The sequence below is a fragment of the Aethina tumida genome, chromosome 1 (assembly GCF_024364675.1).
Source record: "Aethina tumida isolate Nest 87 chromosome 1, icAetTumi1.1, whole genome shotgun sequence".
Lineage (NCBI taxonomy): Eukaryota > Metazoa > Arthropoda > Insecta > Coleoptera > Nitidulidae > Aethina > Aethina tumida.
This window is the reverse complement of record NC_065435.1, coordinates 60,924,145-60,952,021: the sequence shown is the minus strand read 5'-3', so window position 1 is coordinate 60,952,021 and position 27,877 is coordinate 60,924,145. Positions and strand designations below refer to the sequence as shown.

General features: G+C 32.4%; 2 protein-coding genes across 8 annotated transcripts in view; one reads left to right on the top strand and one right to left on the bottom strand.

Moving 5' to 3' along the window:
- LOC109598052 (alpha-(1,3)-fucosyltransferase C-like) overlaps window positions 1-27,877 on the top strand; it is a 265,775-nt gene that overhangs the window by 92,912 nt on the left and 144,986 nt on the right. The gene's annotated exons all lie outside the window — the stretch shown is intronic.
- On the bottom strand, window positions 40-27,877 carry LOC109597973 (serine/threonine-protein phosphatase 2A 56 kDa regulatory subunit gamma isoform). 6 transcript variants are annotated; one of them, XR_007547040.1, is made up of 10 exons: window positions 27,556-27,877; window positions 27,365-27,424; window positions 17,699-17,867; window positions 8,256-8,455; window positions 6,437-6,705; window positions 5,892-6,351; window positions 4,173-4,402; window positions 3,914-4,103; window positions 3,344-3,430; window positions 2,126-2,267 (listed from the first exon to the last, which is right to left on the bottom strand). XR_007547040.1 is itself a non-coding variant. In XM_020013770.2 (9 exons), exons 1-9 carry the CDS (start codon window positions 27,556-27,558, stop codon window positions 2,124-2,126), a joined length of 1,725 nt encoding a protein of 574 aa, XP_019869329.2. In that variant the 5' UTR covers window positions 27,559-27,877; the 3' UTR covers window positions 40-2,123. The 6 variants fall into 6 exon arrangements, 3 of the variants coding, with proteins under 3 accessions (XP_019869329.2, XP_019869337.2, XP_019869346.2); XR_007547038.1 differs by lacking the exon at window positions 3,344-3,430 and adding an exon at window positions 2,986-3,069 and having other exon boundaries at window positions 2,127-2,267; XR_007547039.1 differs by having other exon boundaries at window positions 2,128-2,267; window positions 3,340-3,430.

Below are 27,877 nucleotides of genomic sequence, written 5' to 3'. Positions count from 1 at the left end.
AATCCTAATAGTCCAAGAGAACGAAATAAAACAACAAGGTATTAAATGAAATGTATTTAATTATTTATATCATTGACTAAGCAAAGCTGTACATTAAAAAAATACTGTCTAAGACATAATATCAACTCCTTATCCATATATACACATTCCTTCCAACTTTTGTAAACATAAAAATATATCATCCTTAAAACTAATTATTGAATGTATTACTTTGAGTAAACACTAGTCTTATGTAAAATGACAATATTTTTAAATCGTTTCCATTTTATTTCAATTTTAAATACACAATCAAAGCATGTGCCACACATTAATCTCTATATATTATATTTTTTACATATTTATATGTCAACTATGCATTTGTTCAAAATTTGAACTTCAAATAAATCACACTGCATTTGCTATTTGTCAATGAGTTGCTTCTTTTTGTGAATGCTGGTAATCGCAACGAATAACTGCATAGTTTTTGATGGTTTATATAGTTGCCATTTACAAAATTGGAAATTTACACAGAACTGGAACGATACATAGATATGTCGAATTGCAAACATACACATCCGTGTTTTTTTTTCAGAAAATTTACCAGAAAGTTCCCATTGTTCGGGGAAGCTAAGACTAGAATAAAGATTTTTATTTTGTTCGCAATTTATTAGCATAGTGGTTTTTTGTTCATAAAAATTCGTTTCGTGAGAATATCACCGATGACAACTTCCTGGTGTGCACGTAAAAAGTAATTTTAGGAACTTTTTATATGTATGTCGAGTCTGCAAACCACAATGACGTTCATTTTCCATATTTTCATAATTGCTTAACATCAGTTTACATCCCATCGTTCAAAATGGTACTGAATGAGAGAAAAGTGTCCATACTAAAACTGTACAGCGTTAAATAGAAAAATACCAATAAATAAGAGATTCTTTAATCTGCTAATAAATAAAAACTGACTATCCTAAAATATTTTGATTGGTTAATATAATAATCCTCTGCAAATACGTATCGTAAAGGCCACTGGCTATAACTACTTTTCAATGTTCAACAACATATAAATTATTTTTATTATATCCTAGATCATAGTACATATAGATCTGGCCGTGATTCATACAAACTGTATGTATTCCACACCTTCTTATAAAACTACCCTTCATTGTTATTAAAGTGTATGTTAGGTGTGGACGTAAGTAGTAGTATAGTAGATTCACAGCATTTTGAATTTTATCTGGATGGACCAGAATGATCCTTGCAAAAAGTTTTCATTAAATTCATTCTGTCCAACGAAATTGGGCAGAACTTTTTTAAATGCTCGCATCTCATTTTCGGGAAGGAGTTTCCTGGTCATCGTAGAATTCATCTAATTACAATACATATACAGTATAGAATTGTACTTTCTTTTTCAATTTTAGAAGCTTTAAATAGAACTTTTCTCCCAAAATATTATAAATAAAAAATTACTAAAAGTATTTGATTTAAAGTATAATATATGAATGAATTGTGTATATAACATGAAATCAAACATTAAATGGTATTATTATAAGATATTTTAAAAAATCACATGGTACCTTAAATAGTTTTGCTGTATAGTCCCTTACACTGCACTGTTACATACAATACAATGGTAATAATACTCAGAATGACATTAAATGCATAGAAATAAAACTAATTATCATTAAAAAACAGTAATATCGTTTTAATTATATGCATCTAAAAATATAATCAGCATAAAAATTGTTAGTAGAGTGCTACTCTAAAATAAATTTAACATTAAAATCAAATTTAAATTAAAACGTTTGAATTAAAGAGGAACATTACAAAATAACTGTTGGATAAATGCTTGTACAGCACTCTACTAAATCTAAGAACAAACAGAGAGTAAGTTTAAGTTAAGGAAAATTAACAAGAACACAAAAATACGGGGTGTACATAAAATTTGTTGGCACCAAGCTCACTAAAAATACGGTGTTGTATCGGTGTAGTCGTGAGTTCGCTGACGGGACGCGTTGCACATCGACGCGTCACAGTCGCGGCGCCGAATGTTTTTTCTTTTTTTTGTTGTTTTTGTTGTTTTTTTTTTGTTTTTGTTTTAAAGGTGGGGGGCTGAGAGTGTGGTAGGGTCCGATATGATGCGATGACTAGCACTTGTTGACGTCGGGCGGGGTCGGGAGGTACTCGTCGGCCCTCTTGTGGTCGTTTAGCGCCTTAACCGTGAGCTGGTCCTGCGGCAACTCGCTTTTGCGTCGTACCAGCGGCTTGTTGTTGTTACGGGTCTTTTTCACCTACAACACGACGCACACGGTCTCAGACATAGTCGCTATGACGGGGCGCGTGGGACGGACACCATCCAGTTTCATACGTGAAGTTTTATCTCAGCATCAAGAGATCCCTGGAATTTTAAAGTTTTGCAGCACTTACTGTCACAACGACCAGTGGACGGAAAGGAGCAGACCCTTGCAGAGTCGCGTCCTCCGTTATTATAAGAACAACAGTTAACCGTGACAGTTATTTGTTTTCGGTTCTAAAACCTCGAGATTGTTTGATGCTAAGATACACTATAAAACGCAGGCTCGTCAACATATCAATAAAAATAAACACATATGTATCATCTAGAAAGAAAAAACTATCTACTAGAGAGGGCATGCCAACGAATCAGGTTTTATAGCAGGAACAGTTTGAAATGTATAAATTATCGTATCAAATAAAAAAAGAATTCAGAGAAGTCGGAATCCTTTTTCTTCATGTCTCCAACTAAGAACACAAACCACGTCGAAACAAAAAAAATACAAGCATATCAATACTAACACAATCAGAAAGTGACAGTGGAACATAGATAAAGAGTTCTTAAAAAGCAAACAAACAAAAAGATTGGCCATTTAATGTGCAAAAGGTGTGGTACAGTGCCGCACAATGAAAACAACGGTAAATAAACGGAAGGTCATGTATCTTTCGGGGTTGTTATTGGGACGAAAATTTTGGTAAATAGTATTTCAGACTTACTGTTCACACATTAGGACGGCATAAAAATCATTTTCCTCTGTCTACTTCTATTTACGTAATTAGTTAGCCAATATAAATTAGTGCCTGAGAAAGTAAAGAAATATCAAACTAACAGACTTTCTAAATATGCACAACCCCATTGTCAATTATGCCACATGTTCCTGAAAAGTTTGCCAGAAACAGTTAACATAACATACACAGACAAACAACAAAATACACTAATCATTTTGGCCAATTGAAATAAATCAGTGAGTACTGGTACAATTTTGCGGTGCTCGAACAATGTGTGCGAATCAATTCGATGATCAAATGTTTGAATGACAAAACAGAAGGGAGAAACTATTTTAAACTTACGCACGTTTAGACTATCTAATTTTCACCGATTTAACGGTTTAGCTACGACTCGCACGCATTTTTATAAATGCGTGTATTATGACTGTGAATTCTGAAACAGAAACATGTTCACGTCGACAACGGATCATGATTCACAAGGGGGCGAAATTGTCATATAAACATTTGTGGGCCTTATCCACAGTGTTACTGTTTATTAAGACTTGCGTTGCACTGTTAATTTAAACGAGATTATTATTTTAAACCACATTGAGTCGCTTTAAAAATACAAAATAAACTTTTAATAACTACGATTTTTTTTTAGTACAGTGCGGCAATGTTTTATTATACACAACAAAAAAATATCACTGCTGCATAAGTTAATTGAATATTAACTTCGGCTTAGTATTATCATGCAAGCGTTATAAATAAAGTGGATTAAAACAATTGTGTACACATTCTGAATAAAAATCATCTCAATACGGAAAGGTTTTTTATTTATTAGAAATTTATTTATTGATTATCTATCTCTATGAAATTAAATTACCATTGACTAATATATTGGAGGAGTAATTTGCAAATTCATAAAAGTATGTACCTCGTTCGCTTCGTGTTCAAGATTATCTAAGCTAGTAGTAATTTCGTCGTCCTGATCGGGACTAGTGATCATCATGTTGTTGATGGATTGGGGATTGGTCGATCTGATGATCTCGTATTCTGGCCTTCGCGCGGCCAAACTCTCCACTCTCACCCACAGCTCCTGTCTGTGGTGTTGCCTTTCTTTTTCTCTAAACAAAACAAAAAAACACACTTAAGAAAATAACTTCTTTTAATCCGAATAGAATTTAAACATTTACCTTTGTCTCTCTTGCTTGTAGTGCTGGGAACACTCGTCGAACAACTTCTGGTTCATCTCCATGAAAAGCTTGAGAGCGTTGTAGATAAGGCCGTGTATGGTCTTGTTCCAGTGGCTCTTCGAGTTACGGTATAGACTGGGAAACATGATAGGCAGTATGTCTGCTGAATTTTCCGCCACCAAAGACATCACATACTCATTATTCCAATAGTACAGTGCTCGTTCGGCCACCTGAAATTAATTAACTTTATTGTGCGATTCTAAAACCTAAATAAATAAATATTTTGCATAAACTCATATTCAAAAGTTAGAAGTATTAAACTTTTATGAATTAAAATGGGTTTACATAAATTGTACTTGATTGTATATACAAGCAGTGATCATTTTATTAATTTTTAAGAAATACAACCCAAAATGATAAAGAAAAAAATCTTTATATGTGTTTAAAAAAATCAATACAATATGCATTTACAGTAACGTTGGGTAATTGTCGAAATTTGTTCCGATATTCACAGATTTTTACTCATATTTTTGATAAAAATTAATTTGGTATGGTAAAAAGTATTGGATGTTTTATTAAAATTTATAAAAAATTAACAATAACTCAAATATTTCGATATTTTTCGGAGTAATATTTGGTTTCTATCGCTGTTCTGCTATTAACATCTAAATTAAATTGTGTCAAAATTTTCTCCGTGATGTTTTGTCAGGATCTTTGAGGAAGAGCCTTTTTAAAATTTTGTCCACCATTTGGGAGTGGTTTTTCATGGATATCCAGTTTGTGACGATTTTCAACATCACTTTGAGTGTACACAAAATCTTCGAAACAGCACTCTAAGTAACGTTACATTGCGTTCGGCCACTTTGACAAAGTTTAACTACTCTTTTCCTAAATTGAAGTGAAAACTAAACGTATTTAGGGATTATTACGTTGAAAGGGACCGAAAATGTCAAAGTCAAAAAAAGTATCCGATAATAAATCTTAAAAAAATGAGCAACGATGCTCTCTATACCGAAAGCGAATTTGTTGAACACCCTTACAACAGAAATGAAAAAATCCAGGGGATAAAAATCCAATTTTTAAAAATATCCCATACTTTTTCCCATCACTGTATGCATAAATTCAATGATCAAAAATATGAACTGCTTATTTATGTTAATTTTATTACGTAAAAAATTTATTCTTTGTTTTATCTAAGAACTTACCTTTAATTTAAAAATTCTAAAAGTTAAAATAACAAAAAGTCAATAGTAACGCGATTTTTATATACTTTTTCAATATATCTAGCTTTTGAACATGAGTTTATTAAAATAGTTTACATTAAATAAAATAATTATAATCATAACATTTAACAAACAACAAAATTGCTATAATAATGACCACTAATGTATATCGTGATATTTATATCAAAATAAATATAAAAATGCATAATAGATATCGAGTTATCAACAAGGTTTCCAAGATTCTGATAACTGTCGTATTAAATTAATGACTGAAATAAAAGGTCGTGGTACAAAAATCGGGTATGATTTATAAGTAGCAAAATTAAACTTTAAGTACCATCAAACGATTCCGATGATGACTTGTCTCTTTGAATTATAAGACAAAGTAAAAGATAAGATTTTGTTTACATTAGTGACTTAAGCAGTATATTATTAGTATTACTAATTTATTTCTAGTGTTATTAGTAAATTGGCCGACATAAACAGTAATATTTACCTGGAAGTGCGGCGAACTCACGCACTTCGCCAATTGGCGAAACAGCGGCACCATCACCTTCTGGAATTCCGCCGGTTCGATCACGTCGAGGATTTCCTCCATTTCGTTGAGGAACATCACCTCTTTGGGACTGTGCGTCTTGGGCCAGTACTTGAGCAGATGGCGAATAACGTCCTGCGTTAAACTGGGATCTTTTTCGAGAAATTGCACCACGCAGTAGGCCAACTGGGGATGGTAGACAGACAACGATTTGACCTTATGCAACGGCATGAGAACACGCGACAAAAAGGTCTTGTGCTCATCTTTTAGTGGCAACGCAAAACCGTTGATGATCGAGCCGAGAATTTCGAGCAACTCGGCTATACCGTTATGGTGTTCTGTCTCGTAAATGAATCTATAAAATACGTTGTTCATCTGCTTGCGAATGAAGGCGCGCAATCCCAAAAATTTGCCGTAAATTCTGCAAAGCGAAACAAATTAAGTATGTTGTATAAAAACATTTATGACCATGTTTCCAAAAAAAGTGTTAAGTTAAAGTGTCTCACCTGTGCAGTGTGGTTTTAAGTAGATCCCGTTCGCGGGGATCCTCCGAATCAAACAGATCGAGTAGCTGCAACACGAACCGGTGGTCTATGTATTTCTTCGCCACGTTCGGCTGAAAATCTGGAGCTTCAAGCATGCGCAGGAATAGCTCATAGACGAGATGTAGATGGGGCCATGCTGCTTCCAGGGTGGGTTCGTCTTCTTCCGGGTCGAACTCTGCGCCATTTGGATTCGATGACGGTGGCAGCGTACGGAATAGGTTCACGGCAAACTATAAAGAAGATTTAAAATTAATACATATATATTACATATATATTATATTATATATATATATATATATATATATATATATATATATATATATATATATAATATGATGATTGGAAAAGGGATCCACGAATATCTTTAAAAAGTTACATTATAAATGGATATTTCATTTATTTAATACAAAACCTAGAACAAGATGTTTTAAAAATAATTTCATTACGTTTTATGCTATCGCTTGCGTTTTATTAAGGTTTTTTTCTAAAATAAATATTTTACATATCGAGGATTGAAAAATAAATGTTATTGTGTCAACACGACTCATTTATAATTAGTTTAAACGAAGATACAGTCCAACTTAATTTTATTGCTTAATTGAAGCGAATTACTCATAAGAAATGTATAAAAATTGAACTATTGTATTCTAAACTTTAAATTGATTAACAAACAATAATTATAACATCAAACAATTAATCATTAACATTAAGTTAACATCGATTTAATTCATTAAAGGCAAATTATTTAATAATTCACCAGATTCAATATTTACACCGAATATGTTTGTCAATTTAAGGCGAGACTTTACAAATCTTGCAATTAAATACATTTTTATCTGCGAACAAATATATTTTATTGCAACGAAACCTACATTCCAAGATTTTAATTCGTCCTTATCTGTGTTAGTTTGGAAAATATTTAAATAGAAACAGTGCTATTACATTGTTAGATGCAGGATATGAACATAACAACATACATTTATATTCCGTTATATAAAACTATATAAAACAATAAAAAGCTTTTTTTATACATGTTACTTATAAGTGTAACAGTGATATATTTATTATATACATTGTTCTGTTATAATCTAGTTAGAGTCAACGAAAGTTTATTTACAACCATAATTCAAGTTTAAGGATATTTTAAGTTCACTTACAAAATATGTTCTAAGTCCAAAAAACTGCATTGTGGTACTGCATATTTAACTGAGACAAATTAAATACTGTCTATAGTTTATGTTTCTGTCCAAAAGTAGAAACATACTACAAGTAAAACAAAATTACGATAACTTGTCTTTAATTGAACAAGTCCCACCATTAGTTTGGATTGTAAACAAAACTTTAAAGTTTCTTCATCTTCATATTTATAGTGATTTCTTGATTTTTTACATTAAAAAATAAATTAAAGCCTTAAATTTGAAAAACAATAATAACTAAATACTTTTTTACGACGTGATTTAAGTAGGACAATAAATTTAACACTGTTACACTCATAAGTGCGACACCCTATATCAGACAGACCACATATATGACAAACATTTATTGTCTGTAATTTAAATATTGCTCATTCGATTGTGAACAGCAGACTATAAGACGAAAGTTATTTGTGAAATACGATTTTTTATATGCCATTAATTCAACATATGACTTCATACTTTAATCGTTGAAATTAGCACTAGACGATCTGTATGATCTCAAACTATGAAACGAATAATAATTTTAGATTTTCGCAGACCCATATTAACACATGAGAGAATAATTGTGTCATCGTGACAATTACCATGTGAACTGCCTCGGGGTAGATGTTCTCGGTAATGACGCCCTTCTGAGTCTGGACCAGTTCGAGCATCTCCTGGAGCGCGGCCCTCTTGACCTCCTTCCATTTGAGGTCGGAGAGTGGATCCGATGCAAAATCGAACAATACGCAACACTGTCGCAGCTTCTGGACCACCAATTCTTCGCGCTCGTTTGGTGCAGCATCTAAAATGAAAAAAGGTTTTCTATAAAAAATTGTTCTTGAATCGTTCATAAAATTGATATGCCGCTCTCACGTTGCTATTTAGCGTAATTTATACGAGGACTGGTTAATTTTATATATTAATGTTTCACAGACTCGATATTAAGTATCTCGAAATTTTCCAGAAAAATCATATTATTTTATTTAAAGTCATTGAATAAATCATATAAACATATATTTTGCAAAACTTGATATTTTCCCGACATTTTAAAAATAAATACAATATTTTGATTATTATATATCTCAAAATGGCAAGGATATATATTTTGAAATTAATATCTATTAACCCAGAAAAAGTGTGTTGCTAATTTTTGGTTACTAATTTAAAACTAAAAATGAACAGTCTTAAGGTCGTAACTGCTAATTTATTTTATTTATCTTTTTACTAACTAAATTGTATATTCACTAAAATTCCAAAAACTTGTAACATAATAATTACTTCTTAAACAAATTACTTTAAATTATGGTTAAGATACCTTAATAACACTTTTGTCAAATATCATCAGCAATTTTAACTTAGTCATCTATGACAAATACTATTTCCCCAAGGTTCATATACGACAACATTAAATATATCTTCAAATTTACCAGAAATATATGTTAGTTTAACTTAATTTAATAAATCACAAAATTATATTTTTTTGGAAAACTTGATTTCTTCCTACAACATTTTAAAGATAAATTCAATATTTTGATTGCTATTTGAAATAAAGAAATTTTACGTATTATATCAAAATTATAAGGAGATAGAAATTAATATCTATTTACGACAAACAAGTCAGTTGATAATTTTTATTAATTAATTTAAAATAATAAATGAGCACTCTTAATGAGCATAACTAATAATTTATTTTATTTATGTTTTTAAAAAACAAATTGTACATTTACAAGTTCCAAATACTTGTGATATAATTACTAATTTTCAAACAAATTATTTTTAAATCATGATTAAGATAAGTCAATAATATTTTTTTTTTTTCAAATTTCATAAATAATTTTAGCTTAGAATGAAAAATACTATTTCCCATATTTCGTAGAGGAAAACATTATATATTTCCAAATGTACCATAAATATCATTATATCTTAGTTTTAATTTAATAAATTAAAAAATAATATTATTTCAAGAAAACTTGACATTTTAAAAAGATAAATTGAATATGTTGATTTGTATTTAAAATAAGGAAGTTTCACATATAATCTCAAAATAATATCTATTTACATAAAAAAGTATTTGTTAATAATTTTTACATACTAATTTGAAATAATAAATGAGCATACTTATATGTATGTATAATGTATTTTATTTATGTGTTTAAAAACCAAATTGTTCACATAGTTACTAATTTTCAAACAAATTAATTTAAATGGTTAAGATATGTTAATATTTTTGTCAAATTTCATCAATAAATTTAAGTTGTAATTTAAGTTTTTTCCAGAAATATTGTTATATCTTAGTTTAAGGTAATTTAATAAATCTCAAAATTACATTTTTTTGAAAACTTGATTTTTTCCGACATTTTAAAAATAAATTAAAACATTTTGATGATTATTTGAAATAAAGAAGTTTTACAGATTCTTGTAATTGTAAGAAATTATACTTTTTGAAACTAACATCTGTTTACGGTAAAAAGTCATAACTGTTATTTTTCCGACGCTTTAAAGTGATAAATTTAATATGAATTTCATTTAAAATAAAAAATATACATATTATCTCAAAAATTTAAGAAGACGTTCTCTATCTGGTGTAGAAATTGTAGCCAAATAGAGCCAAAATTAACCAATTTAGAACACAGTGCACAATTACTCTCGACCAGAATGCGCCAACCGCAGCCGACCAGATCAAAGCAAGTGCAAAGAAATCACGTTGTCCGTGTCCATCGGATAATGAAATGGATGACAGACAAAAAAACCGCAAGAACTAATCGTTCATTAGGACGGTGTGTGTGTGCCTCATGATGTGACATAATTTTGTTTGTCGCGTGAACGAATACTTGCGGTCGGATCAAGGTTGATTGCGTCTCGGGCCCGCGAACGGGACGGAGACGCCGATGATTCTCGGAGGAGTGCAAACACACTGTTGGACCGGTCGGAACCGCAGTCACCTTGAGACTCGATTTTCCTATCTGTGTTTATTATTATTGTTATTGTTATTATTATTATTATTTATATTGCTATGACGGACACGATCGCCGGATAACTTTGCTGCCGCTTTAGCTGTGAACGTGTCCACCACAGTTAAGCACATTTCGTCAACGTTATGCGCGAATATTGTAAGTGAGTTTGTGCCCAAACGGCGGCGGCAAACAATGCCTTCCATTGACTGGCTTTGTCTCAAAAAGTGTTACATTGACGGAGTTTCACCATTCGCACACGCCCGTACGGACGCGTCGTCCTGTTGATTTGTCACATATTGTCATCCGGTCGTCGAAACAATTGACCGGTCAAGTTTGCGGAGTGCATACTTTACGGTCTCGGTTAATAAATAATGCGAGAGTCGCATCGAGGCGACAAAGAATGGGGGTTAAGCGTTTTACTGTGCTGGCACGCAATTACGGAACAATATGCGGCATGTGCGACCTATTTACCGGAGTAATATAATGTTTGGAGAGAAAAAATATGCGGCGAAGTCCCAAGAACGTAGCGCATATTTATTTTCCCTTCGCGGTTCAAATTCCCACACACACATACACCGACTGAAAAATAGACACATGTGTGTTGGATTCCATACCGTGACAGTAATGTTGAAAATTAAAATTAGTTTTAGATTTGTTGCGACCTAATGTGATCGGCGAATTTTAAAATTTGTGCCAAAAATTAACTAGAAAATATGTCTGATATCTAAATCATTTATGTGTAACATTTCTAATTATAGCAGAAATTTAGTACTTGTATCATTATATCATCACCTAAATGTTGAGTTGAAATAAAAATTACAACTTTAGTGGTAGGCGACATGACTAAATATAACTGATAATTTATGTTATGCTTTTAAAAACTAAAGTTTATAAAATATCATATTTGGTAGCTTTAACATACAGTACCGAGTAAATTTAGAGAAACAATTTTTAACTGTTTAGTAATTGTATTATTTTTACACACGGATGGCTCGTGGTGTCATTTAAGTGTACAGCTAAAGCAGTTTATAATATCAAAATGTAAGACTGGAGTTGAGCAAGCTGACATTTTTAGACAATTGAAATTAAATAGATTCATTATTTTTAAAACCACCCTACTTTTTCTACATAGAAGATTTGTAGTTACTGTACCTAGAGAATGTACACGTAGAAAAATGATCCGCAATACCAAAAAGAAGTGTGAAAAGCAACTAGGGAATGTTGACATCTCTAAACTTACGGTTCATCATGGCCTGAGGGAAAACAACTTGCAAACTTGAAAGCCTGCGAAGAAACTGTTAATTTGCATGAAAAACACACGAGTCCACCTTGAGTTAGCCATCGAACATGTAAAGTAGACCCTTACCAAATGGAATACAGTATGATTTCCTGATGCTTCCATAATACAGGTCGTTTTCGATGGGAGAGACGTCCTGAGAAGTTCGAACCAAACTATACAGTGGGATCAATTATAAATTGTGCTGGAAATATAATAGTTTGGAGATACTTTTCTGGTACTGAACAGTATGCTACCTTATGCAGAAGAAATTATATGGCACTTGCACCATGTTAAGGAACCCAAACAAAGCAAAAATTGTAAAGTAATGGTGACAATGGTTGATAGTTTTAAAATGGACAGCGCAGAATCCAAATCTAAACCCCATTAAGAACCTTTGAGAAATGTTGGATAAAATATTTCGATCAACCCATATAGAAAAAATCAAAAACTATGTAGAATTATATAATACAGTTGTTGCAGAATGGAATTCAATTCCAAAACAATATATCCATAACCTTATTGACTTATGATTAGGTACCTAGAAAGTTATCAAAAACAAGGAATTTGTCACAAAATATTAACTTACTGAAAAAAAAATGAAAATGTTCGTTTATTTAATTTTTTCTTGTCCCCTATACCATAGATCTATTTTCTATAAAATTTATATGTAATGATAAATGAAATTAATAATAAACAGCAGAAAAGCGTTTGACCCGTCTGAAATTAGAGAGAGAGAGACATCACGCATGACAGAGACAATGGAAGTCAATCCCATAGTGGGAGACTTACTGTTGTTGTTCATGTTGCCTCTTTTAGGATTGAGATGGATCAAACTCTTTTCGTATTGTATGTTAAAAATATATGTATGCATTGTATGTCTTATTGTTGGCAGCAAATTACTTATTATTAACAAAAAGTCATAAAAAATGATTTAGTCGACCTAGACGACAATATAAAACATTTGTTATTAATATTTAGCTCTAGATACTTTAATATATCACAAATTATAATTTTTGAAAAGCTAGACTTTTTTCCCGACATGTGAAAGGATTTTTTGTGTATTTCCGTTGAAAAAAATAGTTGTTTATTGAAAGAAAGAAAATAAATCTGGCTTAAGTTAAGTTTTTGTAGATATTTCAGAAACGATCAGGGTTTGCAGTAATGACGTCACTTACGTCAGTTTTTCTCTGATGGAAATACAGACAAAGAAAATCAATTTGAGACTCACTGTACAGTGTTGAACAGCCAAATTATTGAGCATATTTTTAAAAAACCGTTTTTTGAAATGTACAGTTTGACCCACTTTATTTATAACTTAATTTTAATGAATATTTGTTGTTACATTTTTGAAACGAAATTATGTATGTATGTATAAAGTATTAATTTTAATAATCAGTCTAGTGATTGTTAAAATATATTTTAAAAATATAATTGAATAATAAATATAGAGTATAAGAGAAACATGATTTGTATTTGTTCCATAGACTAATTAATATACACCTATTTTGAAGTACACGGAAATGACATCCGCTTTTTTTTCAATTTTACTCATTTTTTGACAATAAAAATTTTTATGACAGACCTCCGGCAGGTGATATAGAAAATAATGTTTACAGCATGCAGGTTTTTTATTGTCTTCGAGTTATTACTCATTAAAATCGAATTGTTAATAAAAACTTTACGGAGGTGTTTCCATTTTAAATGTACCACATTGTATTAAAATACGTATTTAAAATCTTTAATTACATAATTTTAGTTTTACTTACGAACACAATGTAAAAATTACCTGTATTTACTATGAATAATAGATACACTAATAATAAAATTATTTAGAAACATATTTAAACAAAAATGTGAATTTATTTGTTATTGACAGATTTAAATAAATATATCTGAAGTTCGTATGTACACAATTTTGAAGGTTCCAGTGTAACAGTAGGAAAAAAATATGGGACACGAAAAGTACTAGCAACAAAATTTTATCAAAACTAAACTTCCGTACGCAACAGCCGATGTGAAAACTTTGTATCGTATTATGGTGGACGTTTGATTAAGGATAACGAAGCGTGTGGGAAAACGAGAGCAAACCGCCCGTCTGGACGTAGATCAGTGACCTATCCTGCTGGACTCCCCCCGATGTACCTTTAAGCAGGGGCAGATGGCCGAACGCCTGCAATGTGTTGACCGCGTTGCAGTTTTTCGTTTGTGCCGACTGCACCGAAAACGGCACCGATACGCTAACGCTAACGCTAACACCACCACCGCCGCCGCCGCCGCCACCATTATTGTTCTGTGCCGCAGCATTATTGGCTCCGTTCTGCATCGTATGCCTGTCGACGGTAACGTCTCCGTCGTCGACGAATGGATTCGTCGACCTGGGGACGAACGTGGCCCCGCCGTTCGTAGTTTGTCCGTCCATTTTGCCGGCGACGGGACTGGCAAGGGTCGCGGGGTCAGCGGCCGCCGAACAGAGAGAGTCCACACTGGCCGAAGCCACCAGGTCTAGGCCGCTGTGGAACGATGGCGATTTGGGTATGCCCCCCGGCGACGACGTCGTAATCAGGTCGCGGTGGTCCCGAACGCCCGCGACGTGAAACTGCACATGACCCCCTTGAGCTGCCACGGTGCTCGAGTGCACCATATTCGCTCTGCACTGGTCGCATTTAAGTACGGTTTTGTGTACCCCCTCGCCACGCACAATCACACACAGACACGACACGGTACACGACGGAAAGGACGTCGGGTACGGTAAATTGATAAACGCACCACCAGATGATTCCGGTTCGATTCGATTTAGGTGTTTTCGACGTCCGGCCGAGGCATATTGGATCTCTCGGTGTTTGGGGGGGTTGCGACGGTGGATGTCGCCGCCGTATCACGAATATGGATTAATTCGGACGCGACGGATCGTCGGGTTGGGGGGCGGCGTGCGCACGCGTCACCTGTTACCCTTGTTGCCGTTCGCAGGCCTCCTTCACACCGAAACGATGCTCTTTAACCTTTCGCAATGTTTTGGGGGACGCGGCCGTGTAAACAAACTCCAATTTGTTTGGGGAGAGGAGAGGTGTCAAGCGGCGAATCGCCACTACACCGTGCACACCCACCTGAATCTGTAAATTCGATGTCTGGGACAATTCTTTGCTGATAAAACGAACCTGTTTCCTGTCTGGGTTCATTAGTTTCTGCGCACGAATGAAGTATGTACTTCATTTCCAGCCAATTTCAGTTATTAGTTTTAACAAACATAAATTGCACAGAGTGTCCCAAATTGCCTGGTTTTGGCTGATAGGAGTATGACTTAAGTGGCCAGAGCCCATTTTTTATTTATTTTTTAAAACTATGATTGTCGCAAACCGCATTTTGATATAAGTAACTCTTTCTAAAATATCTATGAAAACTAACTTTTGGGTAAATTTCGAAAGCGAGGTTAGTATTCAAATATAATACTTCACAAAATTGATATAGTGATATTTAATAATGCTCTCTATGGAAAATAGTATTTCAAATATGATATTTGAAGTATTTTTAATGTTTCTTAACCAATAAGAATGTTGTGTATCAAAATTCTTTTTTTTTAAAATAAAATAAAACAAGTGAATAATACTTCCCATTTTATGAATGAATAAAAATAATGTCCCAGTTGCTTTACCTTTTAAAAAATTGTTCAATATTAGATAAATAAAGTCTAGTAAATTTCCACTGGAAATAAAATAGGTCTATATATTATCGCAACATTGTAAGGAGATATATTTGTAAGACCTTTACTATATAGAAAAGAGAGAATACTCCGATATTTTAAAGTTAAATTCAATTATAGTTTCCATTTGTAATAAAAAAGTCAGTGTTATGTTACGCTTTTTTAACAATATTATACAATTCTCTGAATAAATAATAATTCTTCTAACGTAAATACATTTGGATTAGTATATTAGTTTTGTACTGACAGACAAATGATCATGAGATAGTTTATTATATAAACGCCATTGATTTTTTGTTTATAAGAAATGATTCGTTATTTAAAATCATAACAATAAATCAATTCAATTATGAATGTTTATTTGAATAAATTTTATTTATATGAATAAGGACCACTTTGGGAATCATGTATAGTTGACTATGCTTATAAAACATTAAAATATCTACTGATTGATACCTTGAAAAACTACGGAAGTACCATATATATAAAGCCAATACTACTTTAAAAGTTTGAATTAATATATGGAATGTGTTTGATGAAAAGTAATATTCTGTATCGTTTATTAGAGGTGGATCAACTGGCGTCACTGATCTGTTGATATTGCTATATTTCCGGTATTGGAGACACACAAAAATTGCAAAGAGAGTCACGTAGAGGAACAGGAATATGAAAGCATACCATATGAAGCCTTCGTTAATCACTAACAATTCAAACTTACTCAACAACTCATTCAAACATTGTGGCATTACCACCTTTTCAACCTCACTAATAAATTATTCAATATCCACGAATATATCATTAAATAATTACTAAAATGAATGAAAAAAATTTCTGTTTCGCATTTATACTAATAAAAAACAATTAAAAATTTTGGAAACTATTCTAATAAAGAAGTAATTACCATTATCATCCATGAATATAATATTATATGATAATCAAAATTAATTTTTTACTGCAACAACTGTGGCATTTGTGTTCCTTATTTATCAGAAAAAATCTACATTTTATATTCAATAAACCAATTAACACCTTTAAAAAAAAATTAAATCGGAAATTAATATTTTTTATTGAAAAAATAAAACTATAATTTAATTATATTTTCATGAGTGATTAATTCATGATTATTAGTGTGGTTAATAAAAATTAAACAACAAATAAGAAACATAAAATAAATATATAAAAACATTAAATGATCATTTAATTTTATTTTTAAATAAATGAATGCTAATTTAAATGCAAGCAATTTAAAATTATTGGCATGTTTTTAAAAATTTGATTTCGTTATTTATACGACAAATAAGGTCAAAAGCAACAATTGTTTTAATAAAATTAATAATTTTAATGACCGTTTATTATTAAAAATATGCAAAATATTGCACCTTACTTAAAACATAATAAATGACTGAATCTAATTGAATAATATTATTAACATTTTATATATTTTGAGTAATATTCATTCCATCCTTAGCAACAGAAGATTAAATATTTGTCGAAATCAAAGAAACAATTTGGAATGACTTGGGGACCCAGAGGATTTGGTCGTTTAGAAAGAAAGTTGCCTAGCCAATGAAATTAATTTCGAACTCCACAAATAAATCCAAAGTTTGTCTCCATCTAAATAAGGGAAACAAATTGAACTTATCCCTTCCATCCAATTATCTCCAATCGCCGGAAGGACCAACCAATAGAACCTAATCCACGTAAACCGTACAGTTCGTGCAGTGGTTTTCCATAAATCAAATAACCGACAATTAGGTAAGAACGTGCGGTAAGGCCATGGGGGAATTTAATATCTATAGTTTAACCCCCGTAACGTAATATCATAAACGAAACGGTCGAAAAATATAACTCACGATGAATTTCGAGTGGGCGAAACTCTTCGCAATTTTTTTTTTGTGTCAAAAGGTCAATCGTCATCAGTCACGACGACATTTTCGCCGCGATCTAATTTAAGTTGCGGTAAACATAAATACGCGCATCCCGAAATAGAACCCTCTTGTTTATGAGATCGTTATGAGACTTTTTCCCAGTGTGTTTTTATTATGGAGCAGTTACGACGAATCTGTTTTGCCAATGCGCCACAAAAACATAATGTAATAATTGTGGATAACGTACCTTTAAGCGATGGTAACATCTCGAGTTCGCGCTTCATCGTGATGTTGAAGCGGGAAGAAGAGTGTCGCTTGTCCTTTTTGGTAATGGGTCCCTGTACAGCCCCGGCGGTCAACTTCAGCTTGTTCAGGGGCGTCGGAGGCGGTGCACTCACTGCACTGTTTGCTTTGGGCTGCAATTAAAAAGTACTTTAGCAACAGATTACATAGATACTAATCGGTTAAGTTTTAGTTGAGGAATTTTGTCTTTTTCAATATTTAGTTTTCTTCTCAATTTTCAAGGAATCCTATTCACTTATATACAGTGTGGCCCATCTAAGATGAAAATGTCCCGTAATTTCGGTATTTGACTTTAATTAATAATCTAATTGTTAAAGTAACCTAATCAGTTTAAGATGTAGTCTAATCGGAAAATTTTAGTAGAATTATAATTTTGTATTTTAACTGGGGTTTTGGGGAGCAATTTTTAAGGATTTTTAGCAACTATACAGAGTGTTCCATTTAAGATAAATTGCCAAAACATTTTTTTTTATTTATTATTTGATTTCAATGAATAAGTGTTTTCCTAGTCACACAGATAGTATATGTATTCTAAACAATTTAAGATGTAGTCTAATTGGATAATTTTGGTGAAAATCATGTGCAATATCTTATCATTTCTTTAAAATCAATTTAGAGACAATTAAAAATCAATTACAATCGTATTACAACTGTGGTTAAAAATTGAGTAATTTTTAAATATTTTTGACATCTACACACTGACCCGTGCAAGAAGGAATTGTCTTAACAATTTTTTTCATGTATTATTTCATTTTGAGGAGTAAAAGTTTTGCTTTGGGTGACACAGATATAGATTCTAACCAATTTAAGTTGTAGTTCAGTTGGAGAATTTTGGTGGGTATTGTGTATCATGTGCATTTTATAATTTCTTTATAATCAATTTGAGAATAAAAAAAATTAAAAATTAATTATTTTACGTATTACAAACGTGGTTAAAAATTGAGCAATTTTTAAGGATTTCTTGCCACTATACAGTCTGACCCACGTACAATGAATATTTCCTTAATTTTTTTTTTTAATTATTATTTGATTTTAATGAACAAAAGTTTTGCTTTTGGCTGTAAATAAAAATATACTTCAGTGACACAGATATTATATAAAATCTAAACAATTTAAGATGTTTGAGAATTTTGGTGAATATCGTATATCATGTGTAATACCATATCATTTATTTAAAATCAAATTCAGAATATTTAAAAATTAATTATAATATTAATTTCGTATTATAACTGTGGTTAAAAATTCAGCAATTTTTAAGGATATGTACTAACTATACAGTGTGGGTCATTTAAGATGAAAATGCACCTATAATTTTTTTATTTATTATTTAATTTTAATGAACATAATTTTTGCTTTTGGGTATAAATAAAAATATATTTTAATGATATAAATATCATATAAATTTTAATCAATTTAAGGTATAGTCTAATTGGACATTTTTGGTGGATGTCGTGTATAATGTGCAAATCTTATTATTTCTTTATAATAAATTTGAAAATTTTTAAACATTAAAAATTAATTAAAATATTAATTTCATATAACAATTTTTAAGAATTTCTGGCAACTATACAGTGTGATCCATGTAAGATGAAAATGCCTCTACAATCTTTTTGTATACATATTACAACTGTGGAAAAAAATCTAACAATTTTTAAGGTTTCTTGAGAACTATACAAGTGGCTTTAAAATGAAAATGTCTTTTTTATATAAAATTTGTTTTGAACCAATTTAAGAATATTTTTTACCTAGTTACACTAGTTTAAAATTTTAAAGGATTTTAAATGGACAACTTCATAAAAAATATCCAAAACTTTTTTTCCCAATGTTTTTATATAAAAATGATGTAATTAAATCTCAACTTCGAGTTATTTATAAAACGTTACGTAATAAAATCAAATACAAGTCTTCATTTCCATTTAAACTTAAATTTTCAATCAGAAACTACACGATAGGGCTTGTTTGATAGTGATTCATCTTACAAGTGTTAGTGTAATCGACATGTGTACCTACTAATATTTGCGTTTCAATGTTTGATGAATAATGCCTAAACGTAACATAATGTACTGGTGTCTATAAACATGAATTAACACCCGAATCACGAATAATAGAAGCTATTGTCGTTGTTGTTGGTCAGAGGAAAACAGTTTCCTCATTAATTAGTGGGCCTATCACACATTTCCACTTCAAATTTTCCATTTTTAGAACAGATTTTCTAAGAATCAGAATTATAAAAATGATGAACTCGATAAGGGGACAGTCTCAAAATAAAAATATTCAAACCACTGTTGTTGTTTCGTCGCGAAAATAGCGAAGATTTCTAGCGAACAATCGTCCTAATTTAAAAACCAATTAGGTCACAAAAATAAACGCCGGCCAAAACTACGAAGATGTTTACAAACAATTTTACAAACGGCCACAACACAAGGTACCGTTTTTTGCGAAAATAATATTGCGCCGATTTCAACGGCGAAGGTCGCACTTCGATCGGACCCAACACTTTTTGTGTTCGGTGCAATGTATTTTTAACCTGCTCTAAAAATACCGACATGTATTTTAAAGATAAGCCGAAACGACGATTGAATATCGGTCGGATGATCAGATATGAATATTTTAGAGAACATCACGATGAACACTGAAAATCGATACGTACCTACACGTGCGTCTACTGCGCAGAAGCAGATCAAAGAAGTCGGAAGAATAAGAGTAACCTTTTTGTTATTACATATTATATAATAAATGTATGTTGCTGATCGTAAGAGCAATTAAATGAAAAGTAGTAACAATGTTTCGAAAGACAATAAGCAAAGCGGTCAGTACGACCACGTTTATGGATGTTTTCTAACAGTAACGGGAGCGCCGAGTGGTTAGTTATGCGATGGCCACTGATTAATATTCAAACAAATCGTATGAGACACTTGGAAAAATTAACTGTAGAATCCACTTCACATTAATGCACAGATTAGAAAACGAATATTAAAACTGTGAAGTCGGACGGTGGATTTAAAGAGATATTGGTCGGATGATCAATGAAATTATCTTTTAAAATTCCGTCATAAATTATGATCGAAGAAGAGAACGGTTAATACGCATCGAAGAAAACACTTTCTAATTAATATTAGCTGCAAGTATATCAAAGATTAACGTGTGGGAGTCGAAAGAAACGGATTCGGTGCCCAAGTACTAATGCCCCATTATCCCATAACGAATCGTACAAGAGTGAAAATAGCACGGATCTAATCTCCATAAATAAACGACGGAATTTTTATGGCGTCGTCAATTCCAGCGGTTTCGATTAAGTCCATCGTTGGTGGCGTAACGTACATCGGACCGCCGTTCCAGCAAAACCTCCCGTACCCACAAGTGACCATGTTGATCAACACACCGATTCATGAATGAATGAAGCTGAAAATCAGTGGTAGCAAAGCAGTTTCATACCGGTTCGACCACTCCGCGTTTGCGCCTCCTAAAGATTCCACTCAATGCCATACTGTCCTCTTCCGTCGGGTACGTCGTCAGTACATGACCACTGCGTCCTGCATCCCGCACACGACACACGCACCACCACCACCCAATTAAACCGAAAAACCGACGCCGGACCGATTCCTATTGGGATTGAATGGCGGGTGGATTTGGCTTAAGTCAATTAGGGTGACGTACGACAACAGTGCGGGGCCCCAAACGTCGGACGACTGTCCGCGACGCGAAAGCGACACCCAAGTGCTGTCTCACATTTCAGCAGGACAAATAAGAAAACGCACTCGGCACACACACACATGCACAAACACTCGCACACAATGAACGACGGACGTACAACAACTCGGCGGCGATTTGCACTGGACCCGATCGCGGAGCGCAATAAATTCGCAACTGGTAAACTTGAAAATAAATATGCACACGTCCGTACGTGCCAGCGGTGTGTACGTGTGGTACAGCTGAGCGAGCGCTGATAGATTCTTGGACCGGTGTCAAAAACTCGTGTGTGTGTGTATGTGTGTGTGTGTGTGTGTGTGTGATCAACACACAACACCCCCAAAAACGAAAATAGACGGGCGGCGCTAAAAACGAAACGCAATGTCGCACACGGCGACACACTCCGTTACGATTTTGCAAATGGTGTGCCACTTTTTTGATAATATCAAAGTGGTGGACTGACCGATCGGGTGAGAGTGAACTATTAGAAATTTATTTGTGATAACACAACCACAACAATAACAACGACAGCAAAAAACAATGTTGGAGCGTGTGTTTGTGTGTGGTGAAGAGGCTGGTGGTGCCGGGCCATTATTAATGTAGTAGAGAAATCACGATTCGGCAGAGACACGCGATTAAGAATTGTCGTCCCATTGGTTTAGAAGGTTTAATGAAAGTTTTAAGAATTTTTAGAGAACTTTTATTGGAAAAGTGCTTTCGTAATAATGGAGTTCGCAGCAGTGGTGGATGAAGTCCGTTTACCCTATAGGGAATGTTTTGTTTAAACAGTTAACTGAAAAACTGTTCGTCTTATCTTGCGCAAAATACACCTTTGGACTGACTTTATAATTGTTTTGAAACCCCCCAAATGGCAATTCAATAACAACGAGAAAATGAAAAAAATATTTTCCTATCGATTTGATTGGCTAGAAATAACATGGAAATTTGTAAAGGAATCCTTAAAAGGGCTTTAACTCAATATTGTTAGTAAATATTGTTGATGATGATATTTTTTACACCACAGACTCCCCTAATATATTATGCTATTAGTACCAATATTTAAACGAACATAAAAGTAATAAAATACTCTGATTACTGAACTGAAATTAATGCACCACCTTGTAGTTAAAAAAAAATCACTCTCAAAAAGTTGTAACGTTTTATGTTTAATATACATATTCTGATAAAATAGTGAAACAGGTTGAACTATCGTCGTTTCGTTAGAACTAAATGATCAATTACATTTTCATTTTAATTTTCGTATGCCTATCTAGAAATTTAACTTGTAATGAGTGTGCTCATACTGATTTGTTAGTGGAAAAAGGTTATTACTGCAAGACACCCTTTTTCCGAATGTTATAATGGCACTTGAGAGACTTGGGGGATCACACTAGAAGACCAAAACAGGGCAGATACTACAACCCCTAGCCAAGATGAGGCTTTCAACATTATGACCACAAGAATGTTATAATGCAATTAAAAAAGTAGAAGGTGTTGTAAATCAATTCGATTATGTTCTAGAGAAGATAATTTACAGCTCTGTGTTCCTGCTCGATGCCACACATGAACCATGGATCATCGCCGGGCCTCGCTAGTCAATTGGGTACAAGCGGATTGATTTTCATTACTGATAAGTTTAGATTTTCCCTGTACACAACATGCGTTAGACAGGTTCATGTGTTTCAATCACTAACTAAGAGATATGTCCAATGTAACTTACTAAATATCACCTTATTTGGCAAAGGCACAATTATGGGTGTGAGGAGGGATCTCATTAACAGCACGTACCGACTTAGTTGTGTTAAATAATGTTGAATGTTACATTTTGGAGATTCTGGAAGCATGTCATACCATATGCTCCTTATATCGACCCAAATTTAGAAATAATGCAGTTCATACACTGGTCCTTATCTTCCTTCCATTTGAATTGGTATTATAAACTAGCCATCCTGCACTTCAGACCTTAACCCCATAAAACAAATTTGTGACATGCTTGGACGACGATGAACCATCACGAGAACTTGTCGAAATTTGGAATAATGTGGATCAAAACAAAATTCGAACGCCGATTTTGAGTATGAACAGATGGACTGAGGCTGCAATTCTAGGTGGAAATAAACAGTATTAAAAAAAAATAAATAATAGTTTTATTAATTCTCCATTATTTATTTAAATTATTTTTTAATATAATTCGTAAGGAAACACATTTTGATGTAAATATACAAACAGTTTAATTTCCCATTTTGAGAAAAAAAGTAATAATGACCGATTATTATTGTTGTGATGTGTTAATGGTTTAAAGCAGTGCATTATAAATTATTCAGATTTATCAAAATTCTGCAAATAAAAATAAACAAATAAAAATTAACAAATAATGCCCATTATTTACGTCTAAAACGACTTTTCTAACATACCAACACATCGAATGTTAAGATAATTGAATTTTTCCGTTTAAATTTGCATTTCAATTAAGAGTATAAAAAACAGTAATAAATCAAATAAAAAACATCGACACAATGGCGATGCATCGGTGTAAATTTTGCCGATGGCAGATGTCAAGGCTCCGATTGTGGAAATTTTTGGCCATCGGCGCCGATGCCGATTGATCCGTCGAACTCAAATTTCTATTAATAATAGAATAGAATGAATATAGTTAATAATTGTCCAAAACATTTGGACCCGTAACATTTATTACAGGTCAATATAAAATTTCAAAAAATTCCTTGTCAAATAGTAACGATTGGTGTAAAATGTTTACTTTGGTCATACGAAGAGTATTCCCCGCGAATTTTTTAATCATACCTCGTATTACCAAAATTAAACAGAAAATTGGATTAATTATAAACAAAAATAATGACGAAGTGACGAGGGAAATTTTTTAACAAAATAAACTAAAACATTATTATAATGAAGGTTTAATGTTACCTGTCCACAAATAATCCTGTATATAAACATGCAACAACTTTCTGTCCCACTTTGATTCACAAAATCGCTTGAAATAATTTATGTTGTGTCATATGTAATAATCAAATTGACTTTTATGACAAATATTTCATTTGTTAAAATATATTTTCACTTAAAAAAAATCAAACAAAGCCTACTTTAGCCATTGTCTACTGGACATTGTCGAAGGATGCATTTCTACTGATCAACTTTGCTAACTCTTCTGTTATTTAGTTTACGATATATTTTAAAAAATATTAAAATCAACCAAATAATACAGTCAAATCGACAGAGAATGATGCTTACACTTTATCCATTCGTAAATCTAAATTGCTGTTTCCAACAAAATCTGGAACTTACTAAAATAGAAATATTATCAACAAAATTACTTTCAATGAATTCAATGAAAAAAACACTTGACTCTGCACCCTATTAATTTGGCTCCAGGAATGTTTGCGACATATTAATTATATTCAATTACCTCGATTTCTATCTAACATAATAATGTTGGGGTATAGGAAATTTTTATCAGAAATTTAATTTGGCAAAGCTACATTATGACAAATTGTAATCAAATTTGAATTTAAGGTCCCAGAAATTGCGCCAAATTTCTCAGAAATTAAGAATTAATTAAAAAAAAAAAAGAAAGAAAAAATATTATATTAATGCTTTGCATTTTGGACAATTTTGTTATATTTTGAAGCCTTTTGAATGTGTCATTCTGAAGACACTGTACACAGAAGACCACTCCAGTTTTTAATAGTTTCTCTTTTAATATGATTATTGTTTAAAAATGCTGAAGAAAGTGGTTAGTAAAAGTATGGTACATTTGGCGTTGCGCAGAATAAAATAATTAAATAAATCATTTAGTAATCTAAAGTTACTTTTATATATTACGTATTTATTAATACATACCATCTAGAAAATTGGAAATCAGACAATGACATGATAACTTTAACAGATTAACTATTGTACATTAACAACTCTATGTCAAAAAAAAATACTTTCCGATACATACCTCTCCTGTTTAAATTATGGAATAATTTTCACAATCAGTTGTGTAGTGATTCTTAAAATTTAACGTTTGCATTTTGTTAGCAGTAAGATTACAACTAATTGTTTGACTAATGAGTTAAGTCACTATCAGAAATTCCCAAATATTTTTCACATTCTATTCCTTAGTTTACTTAAAATGTTATAATAGACCTCGTCCGAAAAATACAGAAAACAATTTGTGCAATACATTGATTTTTTATTACCCAATTTTGAATGAATATTCAATAAAATCAAATCATAAATAAAAAAAATACAAGTGTTTGTCAGTAGTGTAGTTAGATTTTTTATACAAAAATTTGCTGAAATTGATTTCTTCAATTTTCATGCCTGAAAAATAGACTTTAATTCAAAAATTGACATTAATAAAAAAATTTAATTTCAATTAATAAAAAAAGTTTGGCAAAATCGAACAAAAAATACAAATTATATGGAGGTGCTTTCAAATGGATGGGTCACACTTATATACACATAAAATAGAATTGTCCATATAATAATAAAATAAACAAATGGTGCATGTACTCCGTTTTATGGCAACACTTAAAATGAAAAGATAACCATTTAATCTTACTATTAAAATCCTAATTAGAAATAATTTATATTAATAAATTACATAAACATGTACGTATAATTAAATAAATGCCAATCAAAAGATAAAAATATTTCTGTAAAATTAATTTGTTGAATGATAAATATTATACCAAATTCAACAGTTTTTTTTTATAAATTTTTATTTATATTTAATTTATTTATAAATTATAATATATAATAATATAATAGGCAAATAAATCAAAACATGTCCGGTATTAATATAATAAAAGTATTAAAGAAAATGTTCTACACTGGAATAGTTAAAAAGAATTTCAAAGAAAAATTTCACTCATTAATAATACTAAACTGGTAATCCTATAAATAAACAATGATTTATATAAATTCAATATTACTTTCTTTGGTAATTAAAACACTAATATCAGATAAAACGTTTTGGATACTACTGTAATTAAATGATTTAGTAGGACTTTCGTATTTCTAATAAATTTTGCTATCGCAAATGACATTGACGAATCGGTTCAATGTCGTTAACAAAATCAACAAAATTTGGTCTAAAACTAGTATAATTCAAATGAAAATTATGATCTGCATATTACAAATTGTTTTACATTCATGAACTCGTTTGTGTGATAAAAAATAAATAAATATTGCCGAATAACTTGTATTATCAAAATATTTAGTACTGCTCTCAAGAGTAAATTTCAAACAATAGACCGAATATCAATATAGACAGAAAAGATATGATTGATTTAAACACGGTACGTTAAACAAAACTACCTGGGTAAAAGTACTGATTCAAATTCAAGTACTGAATAGTTTAGATTTTCGTATCATGTTATCATAATTCGAGAAACAATAGCAAGATTTTCCAACTGGATTGCTGATTACGCTTGTTTACATAATATTTTTATTTTTGTGCGAGATTATGATTTAGTCCATTATTTATGTACACTGCATTAATCACCTTTAGAGCCAGGGTAGATATCTGGTAAAGTTACAACACAACAATCTCGTGATAACAGGTGGACGAGGACAGGATCTTATGTGACTAATTGAATTTTACCATCAGGACAGTTGACAACTGTTGATGGACTGTTGCTTACAGTGACATAAGCTCTTTGCATAACTGCTGATAAAGCGAACAGTCGAATTAGCCGCAAAGATGATCGAAGAACAACAAAGAGAACGTACTACCCTAACGCATTAACATCAAAATATCGAGACATCGGTGCGAGCGACACACGTTGAGGCAGGCCTTAAAACGCGTTAAAACATCCGTTGCGGGCGGCGATTCCCGTCTTTTCTAAAAATAATTTCGCGGAACGTGCAACGGCGTTCCGGAATGCGGATAATGCGGGCGTGCAATACGTACCTCCTGGGCCTCATTCTCCCCGTTGCGGTTCTTGTTCGGTTCCGGTTTCGTCTTGGCGTCCTGGAAATAACGAAAAAACACGGACATCAGCCACTAACCTATTTGACGTTTGTATGTGATGTATCTCGGACTGTGGCACAAAACATGCCATGTTTTTATGCATCCCGTAATCACCGATCGCCGATACTCACCATTGTCCAGTGGGAACGCCGCTACGTTAGGGTCACGGCTCTTCGACGGATCCACCAAATTCAGCAAAACACCAACAGCCACGGCATCAGTATCACCATTCCTCCGCGGAAAAACAGACAGAGATACACAGAACCGAAAAACACGAACGGCACACGTTGCAACCCGGCGAAATTCGTGTCGCGAAACAACAATAAGATCGATGTGCGACGCAAAATGAACGTCGCGACCAAATTAATTGGGAAACGTATCGCCGGAGTTTATCCGAAATCAACAAATTACACTGGGGTTAAAGACAAACCGAATATTACAGTCCGACGTGCG

Coding starts and splice junctions, on each gene's coding strand:
- LOC109597973 (XM_020013770.2), bottom strand. Junction 4,104..4,172: donor TACAAGCAAGAGAGACAAAG/GTAAATGTTTAA, acceptor TGTTTTGTTTAG/AGAAAAAGAAAGGCAACACC. Junction 2,268..3,913: donor TTGAACACGAAGCGAACGAG/GTACATACTTTT, acceptor GTCGTGTTGTAG/GTGAAAAAGACCCGTAACAA.